Raw genomic sequence first — 21,919 nt, 5'->3', positions numbered from 1 at the left:
CGGGTCCCGTTATTTTTACTGATAACACTTCCTCAGTTGCCGGAGTAAAGGCCTTTCTGAGCCTTTGTGTGAGGAGAGTTGCACATTGTTATCAGCTGAGACTGAGTGATCCGAGGACAACAGACAATAGGTGCAGGAGGAGGAGGCCATTCAGCCCTTCGAGCCTGTACGCACCGCCATTCAATGCGATCATGGCCGATCATTCTCAATCAGTACCCCGTTCCTGCCTTCTCCCCATACCCCCTCACTCCGCTATCCTTAAGAGCTCTATCCAGCTCTCTCTTGAAAGCATCCAACGAACTGGCCTCCACTGCCTTCTGAGGCAGACAATTCCACACCTTCACCACTCTCTGACTGAAAGAGTTCTTCCTCATCTCCGTTCTAAATGGCCTACCCCTTATTCTTAAACTGTGGCCGCTTGTTCTGGACTCCCCCAACATTGGGAACATGTTTCCTGCCTCTAATGTGTCCAATCCCCTAATTATCTTATATGTTTCAATAAGATCCCCACTTTTTTACACTCTACATGGGCATGTCAGAAGGTAACTCCTTTTTGGAAAGACCTAAAAAGATTTTTGGAACAATTGATGAATAAGATCATACCAATGGATTCAAGGTTGTTTTTATTGGGAGATACAAAAGGAATATTACCAAAGCTAATTTTAGATAAACATCAGGAAAGATTTCTCAAAATAGCAATAGCAGTAGCAAAAAAATGTGTAGCGGTCACTTGGAAAGATCAAAATGAAATAAGATTTGAAAGATGGTATGCAGAAATGCGTAGTTGTATCCCATTAGAAAAAACTACGTATAATCTGAGAAATGGATATGACTTCTTCTTGAAGGTGTGGAACCCATTCATTTTAAAGCTAGGATTAAGAATTGGAAATATTTCGATTCAGGATTGTTTTGATACCTTTAATAAGAATTTAATAAGAAATTTCCCAGAAGTGTCTCCCTCTGGACTCCAGGTTTCTTTCTTTCTCTCTTTCTTTTTCTTTTTCTTTTTCTTTTTCCTTCTTTTTAACTGGGGGGTGGGGGGAAGGGGGGGGGTGTGGGAGGGGAGATAATACAGAACAATACGTGTATAATCGAATTTATAATGTGGTTATTATTGCTTACTATGAAATGTAAAATGTATGAGTTCTGTTAAAACTTAAATAATTATTTTTTTTTAAATAAAAAAATAAGATCCCCCCTCATCCTTCTAAATTCCAGTGTATACAAGCCTAATTGCTCCAGCCTTTCAACATACGACAGTCCCGCCATTCCGGGAATTAATCTAGTGAACCTACGCTGCACTCCCTCAATAGCAAGAATATCCTTCCTCAAATTTGGAGACCAAAACTGCACACAGTACTCCCAGGTGCGGTCTCACTAGGGCCCGGTACAACTGCAGAAGGACCTCTTTGCTCCTATACTCAACTCCTCTTGTTATGAAGGCCAACATTCCATTGGCTTTCTTCACTGCCTCGACAAGGTGCAGCAGAATGAGAGAAAGAGCAAAGGATACTGTGAGGATTTCAGATTTGCAACATGGAATGCATTTTGTACATGTCAGTTCTCATTTCATTATTCAAATGCGTTGGGACTATTGGGTTTGTGAGTGGAAGTATGAAAATTACACAAATCTGTTGACCACTGTAAGGTAACGTGTGACTTTTGCAACCAGTTTTTTGGGCATGGAAGTTTTAAAATATATATTCCTATTCCAGAAGATCTGAAGGAAAAAGAGAAAATGCCAACATGCTGGAAACACTCAGCAGTTTGAGCAGCATTTGATTACAGTCCCAGTTCTGATAATGGATCATCCACCATTGCACTTCCACTGTTTTCTGCATTCACTATTTTAATCAATAATGTAAATACACATTGTCTTTATTACATTGTAGGAAAAATGGCAGTCATTTGTACTTGGCCAGATCACGCACAACGTTAAGATAACCAAATATGTTTTAACTTAGATTGCTGGAGATTGTTTAAAGGGAGGGAGAGATCACCTGTCCACAGCTGGGATAGTTCAGGACCAGACGTAGTGCCGTTTAATACAGAGTTGTATCTTTCAGCTATGATAATAGAGAATGTCTGCAAGATAGCAAAGGATAATCTCTGTTTGTTGAGGATGAATCAATTGGAGAGCTGAGTGCTGAGAGGAATAGATGTTTGGTCAACAGTTCGGTAATTCAATGTGCAACTGCAGAGTGAAATTGTTTTAGCACATATTACACATGCAGGCATTGCCATTTTCAAAGTCGAAATCCGGTCTGCCCACGAGCTTGATGTGCTGGTGCAGTTCCTGTGAACAGACCTCCACCTACCCTGAAGGCACTGTCGGCATGAACCCAGTTCACCCTCATCGTGCCTGACGTCTCCAGCTCCCTCCCAGCAACGCTGTCCTGTGAACCTTTGGGCGGGTTTTGTCGTGTAGAGATAAGGCGGATGATTCTCTTGTGAAGTGGGACTGGTGGTGGTTATTGCAGACAGATACCTGACATCATGGAGACAGAGCATAGTCTAGGCATGTGATATAATCCTTCTATTCTGGAATGGACACTCCAGGGATGGCGCTGGAATGTGCAATGGGAGCAGTGGGGACTACAGTTTCCAGTAGAGTTGGGACGTTTGTAGTTGGCCCATGAAATGTTTTATTTCCCGTTCCAGCCAGTGGGGATTTGGCAATAGGTAATGTGGTGGTGTAGAAGCCTTTATCCTGGATGGCAAGGTTAGAAACATAGAAAATAGGTGCAGGAGGAGGCCATTTGCCCCTTCAAGCCAACACCGCCATTCATTGTGATTATGGCTGATCATCCACAATCAGTAACCCGATTCAGCTCGATCTTACTCTCTCTTAAATTCATCCAGTGATTTGGCCTCTACTGCCCTCTGGCAGAGAATTCGACAAATTCACAAATCTCTGGATGAAAAAGTTCCTTCTCGCCTTGTGGTAAGAATAGGGCCAGCAGAGTGGACAGTAATTCCCCATTAGTGGGTATTTTTCCTCTTTCTCTGTGAGTTGAAGCCTCCAAACAGGTGAGGTGTGTATGTTGGGGATTGACCGTGTTTGGTCTGGAATAGTGATATGGTGATCAGCGGTTTGAAAGCTTCAGGGATCTGGCACAAATGATGAATTGCTGCCTTGGATAGATCAGGGATCTTTGGATGTCAGGGCAGACATGAATAGCTAGGTGGACTAATCCTACTTTTATGTTTTGTTAATTTGCAGGGGTATACCTTGTTTGGATGGGGTGTTTTCCACACCTCTGCTGCACTGTAATGCTGTTTGTTGGTTCGCAAGGCAATGTCTTTCTTCACATTTAATTGTCACCTGATGGTTCTGTTAATATTGTTTATTTCAGAGCTACAGAGTTTGCGAATGCCTGACGACATCATGGCTGAAAGTGGTGACTGTGGAGGTGATTCAGTGACCTCTACATCAACAAAACAAAAAGGTTTGTGAGCCTTCTGTGAAATGTATATGTTGCCCTGACAGTGCGTGGACACCTGTTGTAAGAAATGAGGTTCACATGGAAGTGGGACTAGGGATGGGGGTGAACACAGAGAGTTGACATCTCCAGGGATATCACCGTCACAGGTGGGCGGATGCAGGAATTGTCTGATATATCAGCACTCTTTTTAGAAACAAATTATTTGATTAGCCGCAAACGTTATAATATCAGAGTCCAGAATCAGATTCTGAGCAGAAATGAGCCTTTGACCCATCTGCCACCTGACAATTTCTCTGCATTAATCCCATTACTGAGCACTAGTAGTCTATCACCTGCGATTCATTTGCATTTGGAATGGACACCCAGATGCTCCTACAATGTTGTAACAGAGTACCAGCCACCACCTCACCACCTCAGGCTGTGTGTCCTAGCTGCAGTCATCACTACTGAAAGATTCTTCCTGAAAGATCATCCTGTAAACCTCATGGTCCACGCATTAAATCGATGCCGCCTAGTGTTAACCACCTCTACTATGGAGAAAACTATTTTTCCAAAAACGTTGCTTCTCGTAGTATTCTGAAAATCTATCAGATCACTGCTTGTCTGCCCCAGCTTCAAGGAAGACCACTTAAATCACTGCAGTCTCAGTTGATATTTGAAATATTCATTTCCAAACAATATCCTGATGGATCTCCTCTGTAGTTTCTCCAGTGCAAAGGCATCCTTCCCACAGTATGGAGATCAGAATTGCACACACTCCTCCAAATTAAGGCTTAATCAACTCCATGTAAATTTGTAACAAGGCCTCCCTGCAGTTGTATTCGATGCTGCAGCTGATGACAAGAATGCTAAATGTTGTCTTCGTGTGCACTGCTGACTTTAGGGATCTATGGATTTGTACGGGTGTTTCTCAGCGGTCTATAGTCCCTGTCATTCATGATGAATACCCTGGTTTTATTTATCCCTCCAACATGCGTCAACTTGCCCGTATCATGATTAAATATGAAATGTAATGTCTCCGCCTACACAAATACTGGTTCAAATCCAGTTGCGGGGGTAGAAATGTAAATTTTGGCAGAAAGGCTAAAATCGCTAATACTTGGAACAAAATTATCAGATTATCTCGAAAGTAACAATCATCCAAATTTTATGTTGGATATCTGGACATAACATAGCACCTGATTCGAGGGCTTCTACGCTCTTATCAAATTTGTGAACGAACCTCGCAGAAGCTAGGGTAAACACAAAATGCTGGAGTAAAGCAGCGGGTCAGGCAGCATCTCTGGATAGAAGGAATGGGTGACCTTTCGGGTCGAGACCCTTCTTCAGATGCCAGGGATGTATTCCTGTTCTCCGAATTTACTTTTTTAAACTATTTACGCATATGCATCAAGGACATTGGACTTTGTGTAAGGGACTGATGTGTTACAATGCTGCAAACTACATTCTGCACTCTGTATCTTAACCTTTGCTCCGTCTGTTCTTGAGTTTCAACCTATTATATCTGTGTGTGGTATATCTGATCCTTTTGGATTACATGCAAAACCAAGCTTTTCACAGTACTTCAGTACGTGACGTTCATGCACATCCAGTTAAAATGAATGCACGTGTTGGTGCAAGGGGCGGGGCCGGAATGCGGCGCGGGGGCGCGGCTGAGCTGAGCCGGGTTTCAGGGTGCTGGAGCTTCAGGGCGGTGCCGCTGTCAATCACCGGGCAGTTTCGTCACCGCCCATTGCGCGTCACGCATGCGCGGCCTGGCTCGCGCGGAGACGGTTTAACGGCCGCTCGCCCGCGCGCCGCCACCGGTCACCTGACCCTCCAACCGTCAGCGCAGGCCGCGCCTGCCCCTCTGCTCCCATTGGTTGTCGGCGGTGTCCGCCAACTGCCTTAGCCAATGGTGGAGGCCGAGGGGGAGTGTCCCCGCCCCCCCGGACAGTCCCACGCGCAGGCGCAGTGCGGCTCCGTGGATCCAGGGCGGGGAGAGGGTCCCCGCTGTCCGGGCGGGCGGGGACAGCTGCTTCCCATCGGTGAGTATTTGCCGCCGGCCCCCAGTGGACGGGTCTAATCTTGGGGAGAGACTGGGTAAATCTCCCCATTGAGTTTGATTTGTTGTTGTGAGGACTTTGCATTGATTGTTGTGACTAAATGTGTCCCGGTGAGAGTTTGAAGCAGGAAAGTCATGTCCAGCACTAGCTGCGCGTTGTTATGGGACGTGTTGGTGCAGGTGCTGCACAACAATCACACAGAGTTGAGTGAAGTTGGAGCTAACAGTTGATGTGTTGAGGGCGCTGAGCGGTCTGGTGCTGTGGAAGCAGATGGCCCAGTTTGGTTCACAAAATGGCTGCATGTTCAGGGCACTGTTTCACAATGAAACCATCAGCTTGTTATTACCGGGTCCCGTTATTTTTACTGATAACACTTCCTCAGTTGCCGGAGTAAAGGCCTTTCTGAGCCTTTGTGTGAGGAGAGTTGCACATTGTTATCAGCTGAGACTGAGTGATCCGAGGACAACAGACAATAGGTGCAGGAGGAGGAGGCCATTCGGCCCTTCGAGCCTGTACGCACCGCCATTCAATGCGATCATGGCTGATCACTCTCAATCAGTACCCCGTTCCTGCCTTCTTCCCATACCCCCTCACTCCGCTATCCTTAAGAGCTCTATCCAGCTCTCTCTTGAAAGCATCCAACGAACTGGCCTCCACTGCCTTCTGAGGCAGACAATTCCACACCTTCACCACTCTCTGACTGAAAAAGTTCTTCCTCATCTCCGTTCTAAATGGCCTAATCCTTATTCTTAAACTGTGGCCCCTTGTTCTGGACTCCCCCAACATTGGGAACATGTTTCCTGCCTCTAATGTGTCCAATCCCCTAATGATCTTATATGTTTCAATAAGATCCCCCCTCATCCTTCTAAATTCCAGTGTATACAAGCCTAGTCGCTCCAGCCTTTCAACATACGACAGTCCCGCCATTCCGGGAATTAATCTAGTGAACCTACGCTGCACGCCCTCAATAGCAAGAATATCCTTCCTCAAATTTGGAGACCAAAACTGCACACAGTACTCCAGGTGCAGTCTCACTAGGGCCCTGTACAACTGTAGAAGGACCTCTTTGCTCCTATACTCAACTCCTCTTGTTATAAAGGCCAACATTCCATTGGCTTTCTTCACTGCCTCGACAAGATGCAGCAGAATGAGAGAAAGAGCAAAGGATACTGTGAGGATTTCAGATTTGCAACATGGAATGCATTTTGTACATGTCAGTTCTCATTTCATTATTCAAATGAGTTGGGACTATTGGGTTTGTGAGTGGAAGTATGAAAATTACACAAATCTGTTGACCACTGTAAGGTAAAGTGTGACTTTTGCAACCAGTTTTTTGGGTATGGAAGTTTAAAAAAATCGCTATTCCAGAAGATCTGTCTTCCTCCCATTCCTCTTACTCACCCAAATCCGGCTAGCTCCCAATCCCTTTAATCCCCCAAGCTGGCTACCTCCCATCCCTTACTCCCGCAAGCTGGCTACCTCCCATTCCACTTAGTTCCCCAAGCTGGCTATCTATCATTCCCCTGACTCCCCCAATATATCGTCATCCCATCCCGCTTACTCTCCCAATCTTGCAATCACCCAGTCCCCTTACTCCCCCAAGCTGCCTACCTTCCATCCCTTACTCCCTCATGCTTGTTCCCTCCCATCCCTTATTACCAGAAGCTGGCTTTCTCCCATCCCTTTGTCCTCAGCTGGCTTATCCCATCCCTGATACCCCCAAGCTGGCTAACCTGTACACTGTGCACTGCGGGCTTCAGGCACAGCTCTGGAAACTGCTATCTACAGAAGTTCTCTGACGACTCTGCCATCTTGGCCTCATCGCAGGCGACGATGACAGGGCGTGCAGAGAAATGATCAAGGAGTTTGTGGACTGGTGCCTCAAGCCCAAGCCCTTACACCAGCAATCTGCCTACCTCCCGTCTCCCTTACTCCCCCAAGTTGGCTTCCTCCCATCCCTGACTCCTCCAAGCTGGCTTCCTCCAATTCCCCTTACTAACCCAAGCTGACTACCTGCCATCTTAGATCCCTTAACACCCCCCCCAAGTACACTACATCCCAGATTTGGGGAGTAGCGGATGGGAGAGAGCTAGCTAGGGTGTGTTAGCCAGCTGGAATGTTAAGTAGCCAGTTAGAGGGCGTAAAGGATGCTAGGTAGCCAGTTTGGGGGATTATGGGGAATGGGAGTTAGCTAGCTTTGGGGAGTAAGGGATGGGAGAGAGACAGCTTACGGGAGCACGAGACTGGAGGTAGCCAGCTTAGCTAGGCAAGGGAATGGAAGTAGCCAGGTTATGGGGGTAAGGAATGGGAGGTAGCCAGCTTGGGGGAGTAAGCTGGAATGCAAGAAGCCATCGGAGGGGGGAGGGGGGGTGTAATGGAAGGGAGGTAGTGTACTTGGGGGAGGTTAAGGGATCTAAGGTGGAAGGTAGGCAGCTTGGGTGAGTAAGGGGAATTGGAGGAAGCCAGCTTGCGGGAGTAAGGGATGGGAGGAAGCCAACTTGGGGGAGTAAGGGAGATGGGAGGTAGCCAGATTGCTGGTATAATGGGGATGGGAGGAAGCCAACTTGGGGGAGTAAGGGATGGGAGAGGAAGCCAACTTGGGGGAGTAAGGGATGGGAGGAAGCCAACTTGGGGGAGTAAGGGATGGGAGGAAGCCAACTTGGGGGAGTAAGGGATGGGAGGAAGCCAACTTGGGGGAGTAAGGGAGATGGGAGGGAGCCAGATTGGTGGTGGGGATTAAAGGGAATGGGAGGCCGCCAGCCCAGGGGAGAGAGGGAAATGGGGACGGGAGGAATAGGGGCAATGGGACCCAGGCAGCATGGGCAAATAAGGTGACGGCGAGGTAGCCAGCTTGTGGTGTAAAGGGAATGGGAAGAAGCAAGCTTGAGGGGGTAAGGGGAATAGGTGCCAACCAGCTTGGGGGATTAATAATGCATTTTATTTATATAGCGCTTTTCATATACTCAAAGACGCTTTACAGAGATTTAGAGAACATAGGGAAATGAATAAATAGATAAATAAGTAAATAAGTAAACGAACAGAGAAAGGAGACAGAAGGTGAGGTGACCGTCAGTGGTTGAAGGCAGTACTGAACAGGTGAGACTTCAGCGATGTTTTGAATGTGGTGAGTGTGGAGGAGTCTCTAACGGTTTGGGGTAGTGAGTTCCATCGGGTGGGAGCAGCGATGGAGAAAGCCCTGTCCCCCCAGGATCTGAGTTTTGTCCGGATGTGGGGGGGATAGGAGATTGGCAGCAGCAGAGCGGAGGGTGCAGGTGGGAGTGTGCCTGTGGAGGAGGTCGGTCAGGTAGGATGGGGCCAGGTTATGGAGGGCTTTGTAGGTTATGAGGAGGATTTTGTACTGGATTCTCTGGGGGATGGGGATTAAGAGGAATGGGAGGCGCTTGCTCAGCCTGGAAAGCTTGGGGGAGTAAGGGGAATCGCAGGAAGCCAGCTTGGGACAGTAAGGGACGGGAGGAATACAACGTGGGGGGAGTAAGCGGAATGGGAAGTACCCAACTTCGGGGAGTAAGGGATGGGAGAGTAAGCCTGCTTGGGGGAGTACGTCGTGGGAGGAAACCATCTTGGGAAGTAAGGGGTGGGAAGTAAGCATCTTGGGGCAGTAAGGGATGGGACGTAGCCAGCTTGTGGGAGTAAGGGATGGGAGGTAGCCAGCTTGGGGAATTAAGGGGATTGGGAGGTAGCGGAATTTGGTGGCGAAAGAGGAATGGGAGGAAGCCAGCTTGGGGGAGTAAGGGAAAAGGGAGATTGCCAGTTATGGGGAGTAGGCGAATGGGAGGAAGCCAGCTTGGGGGAGTAAGGGTTGGGATGTTGCCAGCTTGGAGGCGGAAGAGATGGAAGGAAGCCAGCTTGGGGGAACAAGGGATTGGAGGTGGGCAGCTTGGGGGAGTAACGAATGGGGCATGGTCAGCTTGGGCGAGTAAAGATGGGATGTAGCCCCATTGGGGAGTGAAAAGCGGAGTTAGCCAGCATGGGGGATAATTGGGCTGGGAAATAGCAAGCTTAGGAGAGTAACCGGAATGGGATGAAGCTATCTTGGAGGAGTTAGGGAATGGGAGATAGCCAACTTGGGGGAATAAGAGGAATGGTAGAAGACAGCTTTGGGGAGTAAGGTGAATGGGGAGAAGCCAGCTTTGGGGAGTAAGGAGAATGTGGAGAAGCCAGCTTTGGGGAGTAAGGGAAATGGGGGGAAGCCTGCTTTGGTGAGTAAGGGGATGAGATGTTGCGGAGGATAGACAGTTTGGGGGGTATAAGGGCCATGGAAGGAAGCCAGCTTGGGGGAGAAAGGGCGACGGGCAGTTCCCAGCTTGGGGAAGTATGGGATGGGAGTTATCCACTTGTGGGAGTAAGGGGAATGTGAGGAAGCTAGCTTGTGGGAGTAAGGTATGGGAGGACGAAAGCTTGGCGAGTAAGGGATTGGAGAACGCCAGCTTTCGGTTGTAATGAATCGGAGGGAGCCAGCTTGTTGGTGGGGATTAAGGGGAATGGGAGGCAGCCAGCCAGCCAAGGGGAATAAGGGAGATGGGGGAGTAATGGGAACAGGAGGAATAGGGGCAATGGGGGACAGGCAGCATGGGCGAATAAGGTGACAGCGAGGTAGCCAGCTTGTGGTGTAAAGGGAATGGGAAGAAGAAAGCTTGAGAGGGTAAGGGGAATCGGAGCCAACCAGCTTGGGGGAGTAAGGGGAATGGGAGGCGCTTGCTCAGCCTGGAAAGCATGGGGGAGTAAGGGGAATCGCAGGAAGCCAGCTTGGGGGAGTAAGGGACGGGAGGAATACAACGTGGGGGGAGTAAGCGGAATGGGAAGTACCTATCTTCGGGGAGTAATGAATGGGAGTAAGCCTGCTTGGGCGAGTAAGAGATGGGATGTAGCCCCATTGGGGAGTGAAGGGCGGAGTTAGCCAGCATGGGGGATAATTGGGCTGGGAAATAGCAAGCTTAGGAGAGTAACCGGAATGGGATGAAGCTATCTTGGAGGAGTTAAGGGAATGGGAGATAGCCAACTGGGGGAATAAGAGGAATGGGAGTAGACAGCTTTGGGGAGTAAGGGGAATGTGGAGAAGCCAGCTTTGGGGAATAATGGAAATGGGGGGAAGCCTGCTTTGGTGAGTAAGGGGATGAGATGTTGCCAGCTTGGGGGTGTAAGTGATGGGATGTATACAGATTGAGGGCGTAAGGAGAAAGGGGTAAAATCCAGCACGGGGGGAGTAAGGGATGGGAAGTAGCTAACATGGGGAGTAAGTGAAGGGATACTGCCAGCTTGGGGGAGTGACGGGAATGGGAGGTATCCAGGTTGGGGGAGTAATGGATGGGAGATAGCCAGCTGGGGGGATTAAATGGATTGGGAGGTAGCCGGATTTGGGGGAGTAAGAGGAATGGGAGGAAGCCAGCTCGAGGGGGTTTAAGGTGAAAGGGAGGTAGCCTGTTTGGGGGAGTAGGAGAATGGGAGGAAGCCAGTTTGGGGGAGTAAGGGTTGGGACGTTGCCAGCTTGGAGGCGGAAGGGATGGAAGTAAGCCAGTTTGGGAGATCAAGGGATTGGAGATGGGCAGCTTGGGGGGTTAACGAATGGGACGTGGCCAGCTTGGGGGAGTAAGGGGCGGGAGGTAGCCCCCATGGGGGAGTAAGGGGCGGGAGTTAGCCAGCTTGCGGGAGTAAGGGGCTGGGAGGACGCGAGCTGGGAGAATAAGCGAAATAGGATGAAAATATCTTAGGGGAGTAAGGGGAACGGGTGGTAGCCAGCTTGGGGAATGAGGGAATGGGGGGAACCCGGCTTTGGGGAGTAAGGAGGATGAGCGATAGCCAGCTTGGGGAGCAAGGGATGGGAGATAGCCAGCAGGAGGGAGTATGGAAAATGAGGGAATCCAGCGTGGGGGAGTAAGGGATGGGAAGTAGCCAGCTTGGGGAGTAAGTGATGGGATGCTGCCAGCTTGGGGGAGAAAGGGGAATGGGATGTATCCAGATTTGGGGAGTAGCAGATGGAAGTTAGCCAGCTGGGGTGTATTAGCCAGCTGGGATGGGAAGTAGCCAGTTTGGGGGAGTAAACAATGCAAGGTAGCCAGTTTGGGGGAGTGAGGGGGATAGGAGGAATCTAGCTTGGGGGAGTAAGGGATGGGACAGAGACAGCTTACGGGAGTAAGGGTCTGGAGGTAGCCAGTTTAGCTTGGTAAGGGGAAGGGAGGTAGCCAGGTTAGGGGGTAACGGATGGGAGGTAACCAGCTTGGGGGAGTAAGCTGGAATGGGAGAAAGCCATCGTGGGGGTGGAAGGAATGGGAGGTACTGAACTTGGGGGAGGTTATGGGATCTGAGATGGAAGGTGGCCAGCTTGGGGGAGTAAGGTATGGGAGGAAGCAAGCTTGGCGAGTAAGGGATGGGAAAAAAGCCAGCTTTCGGTTGTAAGAGATGGGAGAGAGCCAGCTTAGTGCTGGGGATTAAGGGGATTAGCAGGAGGCCAGCCTCGGGGTGATGGGGAAATAATGGGAATGGGAGTAAGTCAGCTTGGAGGAATACGGGGAATGGAGGACAGGCAGCATGGGCGAATAAGGGGACAGCGACGCAGCCAGGTTGGGGCGTAAGGGGACTGCGAGGAAGCCAGCTTTGGGGTATTGGGGAATCGGAGCAAACCAGCTTGGGGTAGTAAAGGGAATGGGTGCGCTAGCTCATCGCAGTCGTGGGAAGGGCAACCTGCCAGCTTGGGGAAGTAAGGGGAATCGGAGGAAGCCGGCGGGGGGGGGGGTAAGGGATGGGAGGTAGCCAACTTGGGGGGAGTAAGGGGTGGAATGCATCCAGCTTGTGGGAATAAGGGGAATGGGAGCCAGCCAACTTGCGGGAGTAAGGGTAATAATGGGAGTAAGCCAGCTTGGGAGAATAAGACATGGGAGGAAGCAAGCTTGGGAGAGGAAGAGATGGGAGGTTGTCAGCTTGGGGGAGTAAAGAATGGGAGTAAGCCAGCTTTGGGGAGAAAGGTATGGGAGGTAGCCAGCTTGGGTGAATAAGGAGAGTGGGAAGTTGCCAGCTTGGGGGAGTAAAAGGAATGGGAGGAAGACAGCTTGGGGCAGTAAGGGGAACGAGTGACAGCCAGCTTGGGGGACAAAGGGGCATGGGAGGAAGGCAGCTTTGTGGAGTAAAAGGGACGGCCGGTAGCCAGCATGGGTGAGTAAAAGGGATGGCCGGTAGCCAGCTTGGGGGAGTAAGGGATGGGAGTTTGCCAGCCTTGGGTAGTTAGGGATGGGATGGTAGCCAGTTAGGGGCAGTGAGGGTTGGGATGTAGCCAGCTTGGGGAGTAAGGGGAATGGGAGCAAGCCAGATTTGGGGAATAATGGGGATGGCAGGTAGCCAGTTTGGGGCAGTGAGGGTTGATATGTAGCCAGCTCGGGGGAGTAAGGGATGGGAGGTAGCCATATTGGGGGAGAAGGGGATGGGAGGAAGCCAGTTGGGGGAGTAAGGAATGGAAGCTACCCAGCTTGTGGGAGTAAGGGATGGGACGTATGCAGCTTGGGGGATAAGTGGACTGGAAGGTATCCAGCTTGTGGGAGTAAAGGGAATGCGAGGAAGACAGCTTCAGGGGCAAGGGGAATGGGAGATAGCGAGCTTGGGGGAATAAGGGGAATGGCAGGTTGCAAGCTTGGGAGAGTAAGCGGATGAAGATATCTTGGAGGAGTAGGGGGAACGGGTGATCGCCAGCTTGGGGAGTAAGGCAAAGGGGAGGAAGCCAGCTTAGGGGCGTAAGGAATGGCGTAAGGAGATTGCCAGGCAGGATGAGTAAATGATTGGAGGTTGACAGCTTGGGGGAGTAACGGATGGGACGTAGCCAGTTTCCGGGAGTAAGGGATGGGACATAACCCCTTTGTGGGAGTAAGGGAAGGGAGTTACCCAACTTGAGGGAGTAAGCGGCTGAGAGGATGCAAGCTTTGGAGAGTAAGCGGAATGGGATGAAGATATCTTGGGGAGTTAGGGGCATGGGAGTTGCCAGCTTTGGGGGGTAAGGGATGGAAGAAAGCCAGCTTGGGGGAGTAATGTGATGGGAGATAGCCAGCGTCGGAGAGTAAGGGATGGGAGGTAGGCATCTTGGAGGACTAAGGAATGGGACGTAGCCAGCTTGTGGGGTTAAGGGATGAGAGGCAGCCATCTTGGGGGACTAAGTGGATTGGGAGGTAGCTGGCTTCGGAGATTAAGGGGATGAGAGGTGGCCACCTTGGGGGAGTAAAGGATAGCAGTTAGCCAGCTTGGGGGAGTAATGGGGATGGGAGTAAGAGAGCTTGGGGAGTAAGGGTTGGGAAGTGGGCATCTAGGGGGAGTAAGGGATGTGAAGTACCCCTTGGGGGAGTAAGGGACTGTAGTTAGCCAGCTTGGGGGAGTAAGGAGCTGGGAGGTAGCAAGCTTGGAAGAGTAAGCGAAATGGGATGAAGATGTCTTGGGGGAGTAAGGGGAACGGGAGGTAGCCAGCTTGGGAGATTAAGGGGAATGGGGGAAGCCAGCTTTGAGGAGTAAGGGATGGGAGGTAGCCAGCTTGAGGGAGTAAGGGGAATGGAGGAGTAAGGGATTGGAAGTAGCCAACTTGGGGGAGTAAGTGACGGGATGCTGTCAGCTTGGGGAGTTAGGGGAATGGGAGGAAAACAGCTTGGGGGAGTAGGGGATGGGAGGTAGCCATTTGGGGGCTGTAGGGGATGGGAGGTAGCCAGCTAGATGGCAGTAAGAGGTAGCCAATTTGGGGGAGTAAGTGATGGGAGAGAGCCAGCTTGGCGGAATAAGGGACTGGAGGTAGCCAGTTTGGGGAGTAAGGGAAGAGAGGTGGCCACCTTGTTGGAGTAAGGGATGGGAGGAAGCCAGCTTAGGGAGTAAGAGATGGGAGAAAGCCAGCTTAGGGAGTAAGAGATGGGAGAAAGCCAGCTGTCGATGGTAAGGGATGGGAGGTTGTCAGCTTGGTGAAGTATGGGATGGGAGTAAACCAGCTTGGGGGAGTAAGGGATGGGAGGTTTTGCTTTTTATTACAGTTTAAAATAAAATGGCATTAATAATACTTAATCTCCTTAAATTAATTCATAAATCATAGGAGAGCATGTCATTCCTTCTGATATGTTGCATCCCTTTAGTGCACCGGGTAGGAAGCACTCAGGTGGTATCAAATGGGTGGGTGGGAGGGTGTGGGATGCTCTTGTGTGTTTTCTGGTTTTGTTTCCTTTTTTCTCTACCCTTATCTTTGCCAGTCTTGCACTCAGCTAAATATAACTTTATAACTTACAATGTCAAAGGAATGGGGAGGTTTGGTGAAACGGAAAATAATCATGAATAAACACAAAGTAGATAATAATATAATAATAATAATAAAAATTTATTTTATATAGCGCTTTTCCAAGTGCTCAAAGACGCTTTACAAAACAGTCAAGACATAAAAACAAACAGACGAACTGTCCTGATGGAGAAGCGGCGAACAAATAGCGCCAGCGTCCTCTCACGTCAGGGTCTGGCAGTAGACAATAAAGAACACAAGACACACAATTACAATTTTAACACAAACAGCCATCACAGTGATTGCTCCAGGCACACCCTCACTGTGATGGAAGGCAAAGAAAAGTCTTATCTCCTCCTCATTCTTCTCCCGTGGTGCCACGAGGCGATCGAGGCTCCCGACTTTTGAAGCCCCCACCGGGCGATGGAAAGTCCCAGGGACGAGCGGAGCAGGCCGATAAAGGTCCTGTGCCCCCACCGGGTGAAAAGACAGAGGGAGTGATCGTAGAGGCGATGAATCATCTTCATTGAAGATTCAGATGTGCATTCATGCAGTGACTGGGGAGAGGCTTTCTGAGAAAGTGAAGAGTATAAGATGACGCATAAAACATGGCAACTTTTGTATCTGGACTCTGTGCAGTCTGCACTGTTAGAGTTATTATGGTCAAGTTGTACCTCAGAGTCATAGAGGCATACGGTATGGAAAAAGGCTCACCTTGGACATGTCAAACAACATGGCCGATCTACTATAGTCCTACCAGCCTGCGTAAGACCCATGTCCTTCTAAACCTATCCCATCCATGTACCGATTTTGTCATAAAATCCCCTACTCCACCTGAAACCCATGTCATTTGTTTCTTGATTTCCCTCCTCTGGGTAAAAGAGTGTGTGCAGTTACCTATTCTATATAACAGATAGTGTATCGATTCTTCTCCTGATCCTCGTGTACAGGAGGATGGTCACTGAACTTCGGTACACATGACAAAGTATCCATTGAAGCCAGGGAGCATGAGGCCACAGAGAGTGGAGTGAAGCTGGGTAGTTCATGCATGTGGAAGATAATCCTAGGAAGATTAGCTGGCATCAACTACAGGGTTGCCTCAGGCGATAAGTGCATCTGCACCTCTTCATCAGTGCATTCGTTTAATGTGCGTTTTTTTGCTGTGATCTGTTCTCTGTCTGAACACCGGCTATGGAGATGATCACACTCCCCCAGTGCCCACTCTTCCCGTGTCCAACGCTGCCCCATCCCCCTGGGGCCCATGTTCCCTAGTCACACCGTCACATCCTCCTCGGTTCAGACGCTATCCAACGTTGCCTGCTCATACGTTGCCTCAGTCTCTCCGATTCTTCAGACTGATGGCAGAGTTAGCCGTAAGCTGGCAGAGAAGTGCGGCAACACAAAGCCTGGCAAGTGAGATGGATGTTATTGAGGAGGGTTTTTTTCATAGCTAGTTGGTTGAACAAAGGCTAGAGATGAAACATCAAGATGTTAAGCAGAAGGACTGAGTGTTGGAGATTGTGAAAATAAAGAAAGGAATATCGGAGGAAGGAAAAGGGGAGGGGAGAAATCCGTGCGAGACTGTGGAGAGAGTGGGCGGAAATAAGGCGGGTGTGCGGTTTGGATTGTTACTTAATCTTGGAGAATTCAATGTTCATACCATTGGATTTAAGGCGACACAAGCAGAATGTGAAGTGCTGTTTCTTCAGTGAGCATGTGTCCAAGGACAGAGAGGTTGGTATGGCAATGGGACGAGAGTTTCAATGTTTGGCAATTGGCGAGACAAAGCATAGACTCGGCGACTGTTTTGCCGAACACTTCCGCTTTATCCGCCAAAACCTAGTGGATTTTCCGGTTGCTAACCATTTTTGCTCCTCGCGCAAATTGCTCCCACCCCCTCCCTTTCCACTTACATGAATTCATCTCACTGCACAATTTGCAACTCTTCACTCCATTTGTTTCACACCTGTCTTTTCATCTCTGGCCTTTCCCCAATTATCAGCCTATCAAAAACTCCCCTCACCTGTATCCACCTTACTTACAGTCTTTCACCTGTTCTTCCTCTTGTCCTCATTTCTCCCCACTCACCGCCACCACAATCAGCCTGAAAAAAGATCCAGACTTGAAACGTCACCTACCATATTCTCCATAGATGATGGTTGACCCACTGAGTTCCTCCAGCAAATTGTTTTATTCCGATATTCTTCTTGGATCATTCTCATTAGGAGCCTGGAACACTCAGGGTGGGGGTTGCTGTTGTAGCGGGAGCCAAGGGTACTGATTCAGATGATGTTTTGTTTCTCTCTTTGAATACACAGATCTGACGCCTACATTGTCTAAGCTCCTGACACAGTGGAACGGGTACCAATTGTTCCAACTAACAAAATTCTATCGGGAGAGACTGAAACAGGCGATTGAAGAAGGGGTTGAAAGTCTTAGCTTAAAGTCTTAGCTTTATGATGAGACGGGAGGGACATTTCACTAAACAAGAACACGTGGTAAGTGGAAGGATCACGGTGACTTCTGTTTCCCGTCACAGAACTGACGGCATTGGGGAAGAGTGACCAATGCCAGTCTCACTCACCTCGCACTCCCTGGGCTGAACAATGTAATGGACAATGCAATAATCTCTGATCGGTTTGTGTCCTGTAGATCTGGTATTAGGAATAAAACCTGTGACATGGGAACTTCTGAGAATTGTCCATTCTGATCCAGCTGTTCTTCCCACACATGCATCTTAGCACAACGGTCAGGGAGCAGTAAACTTGTAAACGAGAATCAAAAACTATAACACGTTTTAAGTGGCATCGGTTTCATTGGTCGCATTTAGTTCAGTTCGTTAAACCACAGAGGGCATTAGGCAAAAGCACAAGAACTGCAGATCCTGGTTTACAAAAAAAGGACATACTGTGCTGCACTAAATAACTCTGTTTTTGGAGATGCTGCCTGACCTGCTGAATTACTCTAAGACATTCAACTGTTCGCTTGTCATTCAATCTACAATCTGAACAAACAATATTCAGCAGGTCAGTTATGCGCGCATCTGTGGGAAGAGGAGCCGAGTTAATATGCAGTAAAAGGAGGGGATGAGCTGCAGGAAATGTGCAAGAGAGGGATGTCTTTGATCGGGTGTAACTGGGGTAAGTATAGAAATAAAAAAGTTATCTGGTCAATGACTGAATGCGGGCTCAGAGTGAGGGAAAATAACTGCAGATGCTGCACAAATCGAAGGTATCACAAAATGCTGGAGTAACTCAGCAGGTCAGGCAGCATCTAGGAGCGAGGGAATGGGTGACGTCAGGTCTAGACCCTTTTTCAGACGGATGTCAGGGGGCGGGACAAAGAAAGTAGAGGGGGAGACAGGAAGACAGTGGGAGAACTGGGACGGGGGAGGGGGAGGGGTAAAAGAGAGAGACAGAGAAACTATCTAAAGTTGGAGAAGCCAATGTTCATACCATTGGGCTGCAAGTTGCCCAAGCGAAATATGAGGTGCTGTTCCTCCAATTTACGCTGGGCCTCACTACGGCACTGGAGGAGGCCCATGACAGAAAGGCCAGACTGGGAGTTGGAGAGGTAATTGAAGTGCTCAGCCACCGGGAGATCAGGTTGGTAAAGGCGGACTGAGCGAAGGTGTTGAGCGAAACGATCGGCGAGCCTGCGTTTGCTCTCGCCGATGTTGGGAAATTGATATCAAGAGCAGCGGATATAATCGATGAATTTGTTGGAGGTGCAAGCGAACCTCTGTCTCACCTGGAAAGACTGTTTAGGTCCTTGGACGGAGTTGAGGGGGGAGGTAAATGGACAGTTGTTGCATCTCCTGCGGTTGCAGGGGAAAGTGCCCGGGGAGGGGGTGGTTTGGGTACGAAGGGACGAGTGGACCAGGGAGTTACGGAGGGAACGGTCTCTGCGGAACGCAGAAAGGAGAGAAGATGGGAAGATGAGGCCGGTAGTGGGGTCCAGTTGTAGGTGAAGGAAATGTTGCAGGATGATTTGTTGGATTCGCTGGCTGATGGGGTGGAAGGTGAGAACGATTGGGATTCTGTCCTTGTTACGAATGGGGGGAGGCGGAGCAAGAGCGGAGCTGCGGGATATAGAGGATGTCCTAGTGAGAGCCTCATCTATAATGGTAGAGGTGAAGCCCCGTTGCCTGAAGAATGAGGACATTTCTGGTGCCCTAGTGTGGAACACCTCATCCCGGGCGCAGATGCGGCGTAGACGGAGGAATTGGTAGTAGGGGATAGATTTTTGCAGGAGTCAGGGTGGGAAGAGGTGTAGTCCAAATATCTGTGGGAGTCAGTGTGTTTGTAGTAGATATCAGTGACTAGTCTGTCTCCTGTGATGGAGATGGTGAGATCCAGAAACGGTAGGGAGATGTCGGAGATAGTCCAAGTATATTTAAGGGCAGGATGGAAATTGGTGGTGAAATGTATGAAGTCAGTGAGTTCTGCATGGGTACAAGAGGTGGCACCAATGCAGTCGTCGATGTAGCGGAGGTAGAGTTCGGGGATGGGCCAGTGTACGTCTGGAACAGGGATTGTTCGACGTACCCGACAAAGAGGCAGGCATAGCAAGTGCCCATGCGAGTGCCCATAGGTACGCCTCTGGTTTGGAGGAAGCGGGAGGAGCCAAAGGAGATGTTGTTAAGGGTATGAATCAGCTCTGCCAGGCCGAGGAGAGTGTTACTAGATGGGATTGGCTGGTTCTACGGTCGAGGAAGAAACGGAGGGCTTCAAGACCATCCTTGTGGGGGATGGAAGTGTAGAGTGACTGGACATCCATGGTAAAGATGAGGGAGTGGGGGCCTGCAAACCGGAAGTTATCGAGGAGATGGAGAGCATGCGAGGTGTCTTGGACGTAGGTGGGGAGGGATTTGACCAGCGGGGGTAGGATGGAGTCGAGGTAGGTGGAAAGAAGTTCGGTGCGGGCTCAGAGTGGGAAAGAATGTAGATGAAATAACATAATAGCTTCAAAATTCCGAGCAGGAAGCAATGCAGGCTGGACTGGACACATCCATTTCTAGTGGGATAGTGTCTATGTGAGGCCAAAATGAATTGGATAAATTTCCCATCGATATCAACACAGCCATCATTGACCTAAATGGCCTGTTCCCGTGTTTTACTCTGCTGTGTTCTCGGACACTGCCAGGTGTGAAGCGCGTTTCACACTGTCAGGACTCTGGGAGTGCACAGTTGGTTATCCCAGTGTCATGGGTGTATGAACAGGCAAACCAATGCCTGCCTCTATGCTCAATAATAACAGAATATCCCATTACTGAATCGCTAATACCCCCCCCATTAGCATTGTCTCATTCACTTCTCAATATATTCATTGTTGTTCTTCACAGAATATCACTGAGCTCGCGGTCAAGGGAAACCGGATTGACTGTTCGACCCTCTTCCTAAGTCTGGTGATGGAGAAAGGCAACCGGCCCCGGCGGGTGATGTGGGAATCCTTTGTGAAAATGCAGAATGAATTACCGAAGCTGGACAAAATACTGAAAGAAATCCAGAAGCTCGGTACGGCAAATCAACACACTGAACTGAATATCACTTTGGAACACTGGTGTTAACAATGTTATTCAAGTCTGGTTTAATGAATGCTCTTTGATTTGAACAGGTCCTGATCCACAAGAATACATGAACATCACCAGTGGTTTATCTGAATTACTGAATTATCCTCTCATATGGAAGGTGAGTGTTGAAATGTACAGTTCACACCAATGACTTGTTAAAATTGATGTAATACTGAAACTGTTTGTTCAGAGCTTTGCAGAACCGGAAATCAGAAAATTAAACCTTAAGCAATTGTTTGACTGAAAGTAAGCATGCAGGTACAGCGGGCAGTGAAGAAAGCTAATGGCATGTTGGCGTCATGACAAGAGGAGTTGAGCATTGGAGCAAAGAGGTCCTTCCTGCAGTTGTACAGGGCAGGTCCTTCTGCTGTTGTGCTAGTGAGACCACACCAAATTTATGTCCTCCAAATTTGAGGAAGGACATTCTTGCAGCAAGTGCAGCGTAGGTTTACTAGGTTAATTCCAGCATCGCGGGATTGTCGTATTTTGAAAGACTGGAGCGACTGGCTTGTATACACTGCAATTTGGAAGGATGAGAGTGGATCTTATTGAAACATATAGGATTATTATGGATTGGAGATTGTTACCCAGTCAGCAGAAAGACAAGACGTGATTATAATCGAGCCATATACAGTATAGATAAATTATGAGGAAATAACGTTTAGTGCAGGGTAAAAGGAGGAAAGTCCGATCTAGGATTGCCCGCGTGTAACCAAGGAGGTAGATGGTAGTTTCCAGATCAACCCGATCTCTGACATACACCGGAACTATTACACTGCATTATTTCAACTCCTCCAGGCGTTAATCGTACAAGGCTTTGCAATGCATCAGGATTGTGGGTGAAATCAGTGATATCCAGTGCACACCTGGGGGAGAATGTGTGCGCAGTGATGCCCCACACACTGCTGGCAGGGTTCCTCAGACACGGGAAAACCCCACACACTCCTAGATGGGTCCTGACACACTGTGTAACTCCACACACTCCTAGATGGGCCCTGACACACTGTGTAACCCCACACACTCCTAGATAGGTCCTGACTCACTGTGTAACCTCACACACTCTTAGATGGGTCCTGACACACTGTGTAACTCCACACACTCCTAGATCGTCCCTGACACACTAACTTCACACGCTCCTAGATGGTTCCTGACACACTGTGTAACTCCACACACTCCTAGATGGGTCCTGACACACTGTGCAACTCCACACACACCTAGATGGGTCCTGACACACTGTAACTCCACACACTCCTAGATGGGTCCTGACTCACTGTGTAACCACACACACACACGCCTACATGGGTCCTGACACACTGTGTAACTCCACACACTCCTAGATGGGTACTGACACACTGTGTAACCCCACACGCTCTAGATGGGTCCTGACACACTAACCCCACACACTCCTAGATGGGTCCCTGACACTAACTTCACACACTCCCTAGATGGGTCCTGACACACTCTAACCCCACACACCCCTAGATGGGTACTGACACACTGTGTAACTCCACACACTCCTAGATGGGTCCTGACACACTTTGTAACCCCACACATTCCTCACAGGGGTCCTGACACACTGAAAATTGTACCCCCCCCCCCTCTCTCCCTCTCT

At 49.2% G+C, this 21,919-nt stretch overlaps 2 protein-coding genes and 1 long non-coding RNA gene across 3 annotated transcripts in view; all 3 read left to right on the top strand.

Annotated features, from left to right (window-relative positions):
- The window catches only part of LOC144611065 (uncharacterized), a 47,419-nt gene extending 45,117 nt beyond the window's left edge, over positions 1-2,302 (top strand). Inside the window, exon 7 of the mRNA XM_078430149.1 lies at positions 2,235-2,302. Within this exon, the coding sequence (XP_078286275.1) occupies positions 2,235-2,302 (68 nt within the window). The remainder of the gene's footprint in view (positions 1-2,234) is intronic.
- Positions 1-17,177, top strand: part of LOC144611117 (uncharacterized) — a 46,743-nt gene extending 29,566 nt beyond the window's left edge. Inside the window, exons 2-3 of the long non-coding RNA XR_013549478.1 lie at positions 3,357-3,449; positions 17,054-17,177. This is a non-coding gene — a long non-coding RNA (uncharacterized LOC144611117). The remainder of the gene's footprint in view (positions 1-3,356; positions 3,450-17,053) is intronic.
- Positions 17,178-17,183: 6 nt separating this feature from the next.
- LOC144611206 (uncharacterized) overlaps positions 17,184-21,919 on the top strand; it is a 22,761-nt gene continuing 18,025 nt past the window's right edge. Inside the window, exons 1-3 of the mRNA XM_078430256.1 lie at positions 17,184-17,233; positions 20,080-20,251; positions 20,352-20,425. Of these exons, the coding sequence (XP_078286382.1) occupies positions 17,192-17,233; positions 20,080-20,251; positions 20,352-20,425 (288 nt within the window). The 5' untranslated portion in view covers positions 17,184-17,191. The remainder of the gene's footprint in view (positions 17,234-20,079; positions 20,252-20,351; positions 20,426-21,919) is intronic.

The sequence above is a fragment of the Rhinoraja longicauda genome, chromosome 39 (genome assembly GCF_053455715.1).
Source record: "Rhinoraja longicauda isolate Sanriku21f chromosome 39, sRhiLon1.1, whole genome shotgun sequence".
Lineage (NCBI taxonomy): Eukaryota > Metazoa > Chordata > Chondrichthyes > Rajiformes > Arhynchobatidae > Rhinoraja > Rhinoraja longicauda.
The sequence above is the reverse complement of the archived record's forward strand: the minus strand, read 5'-3'. Positions and strand labels throughout refer to the sequence as shown.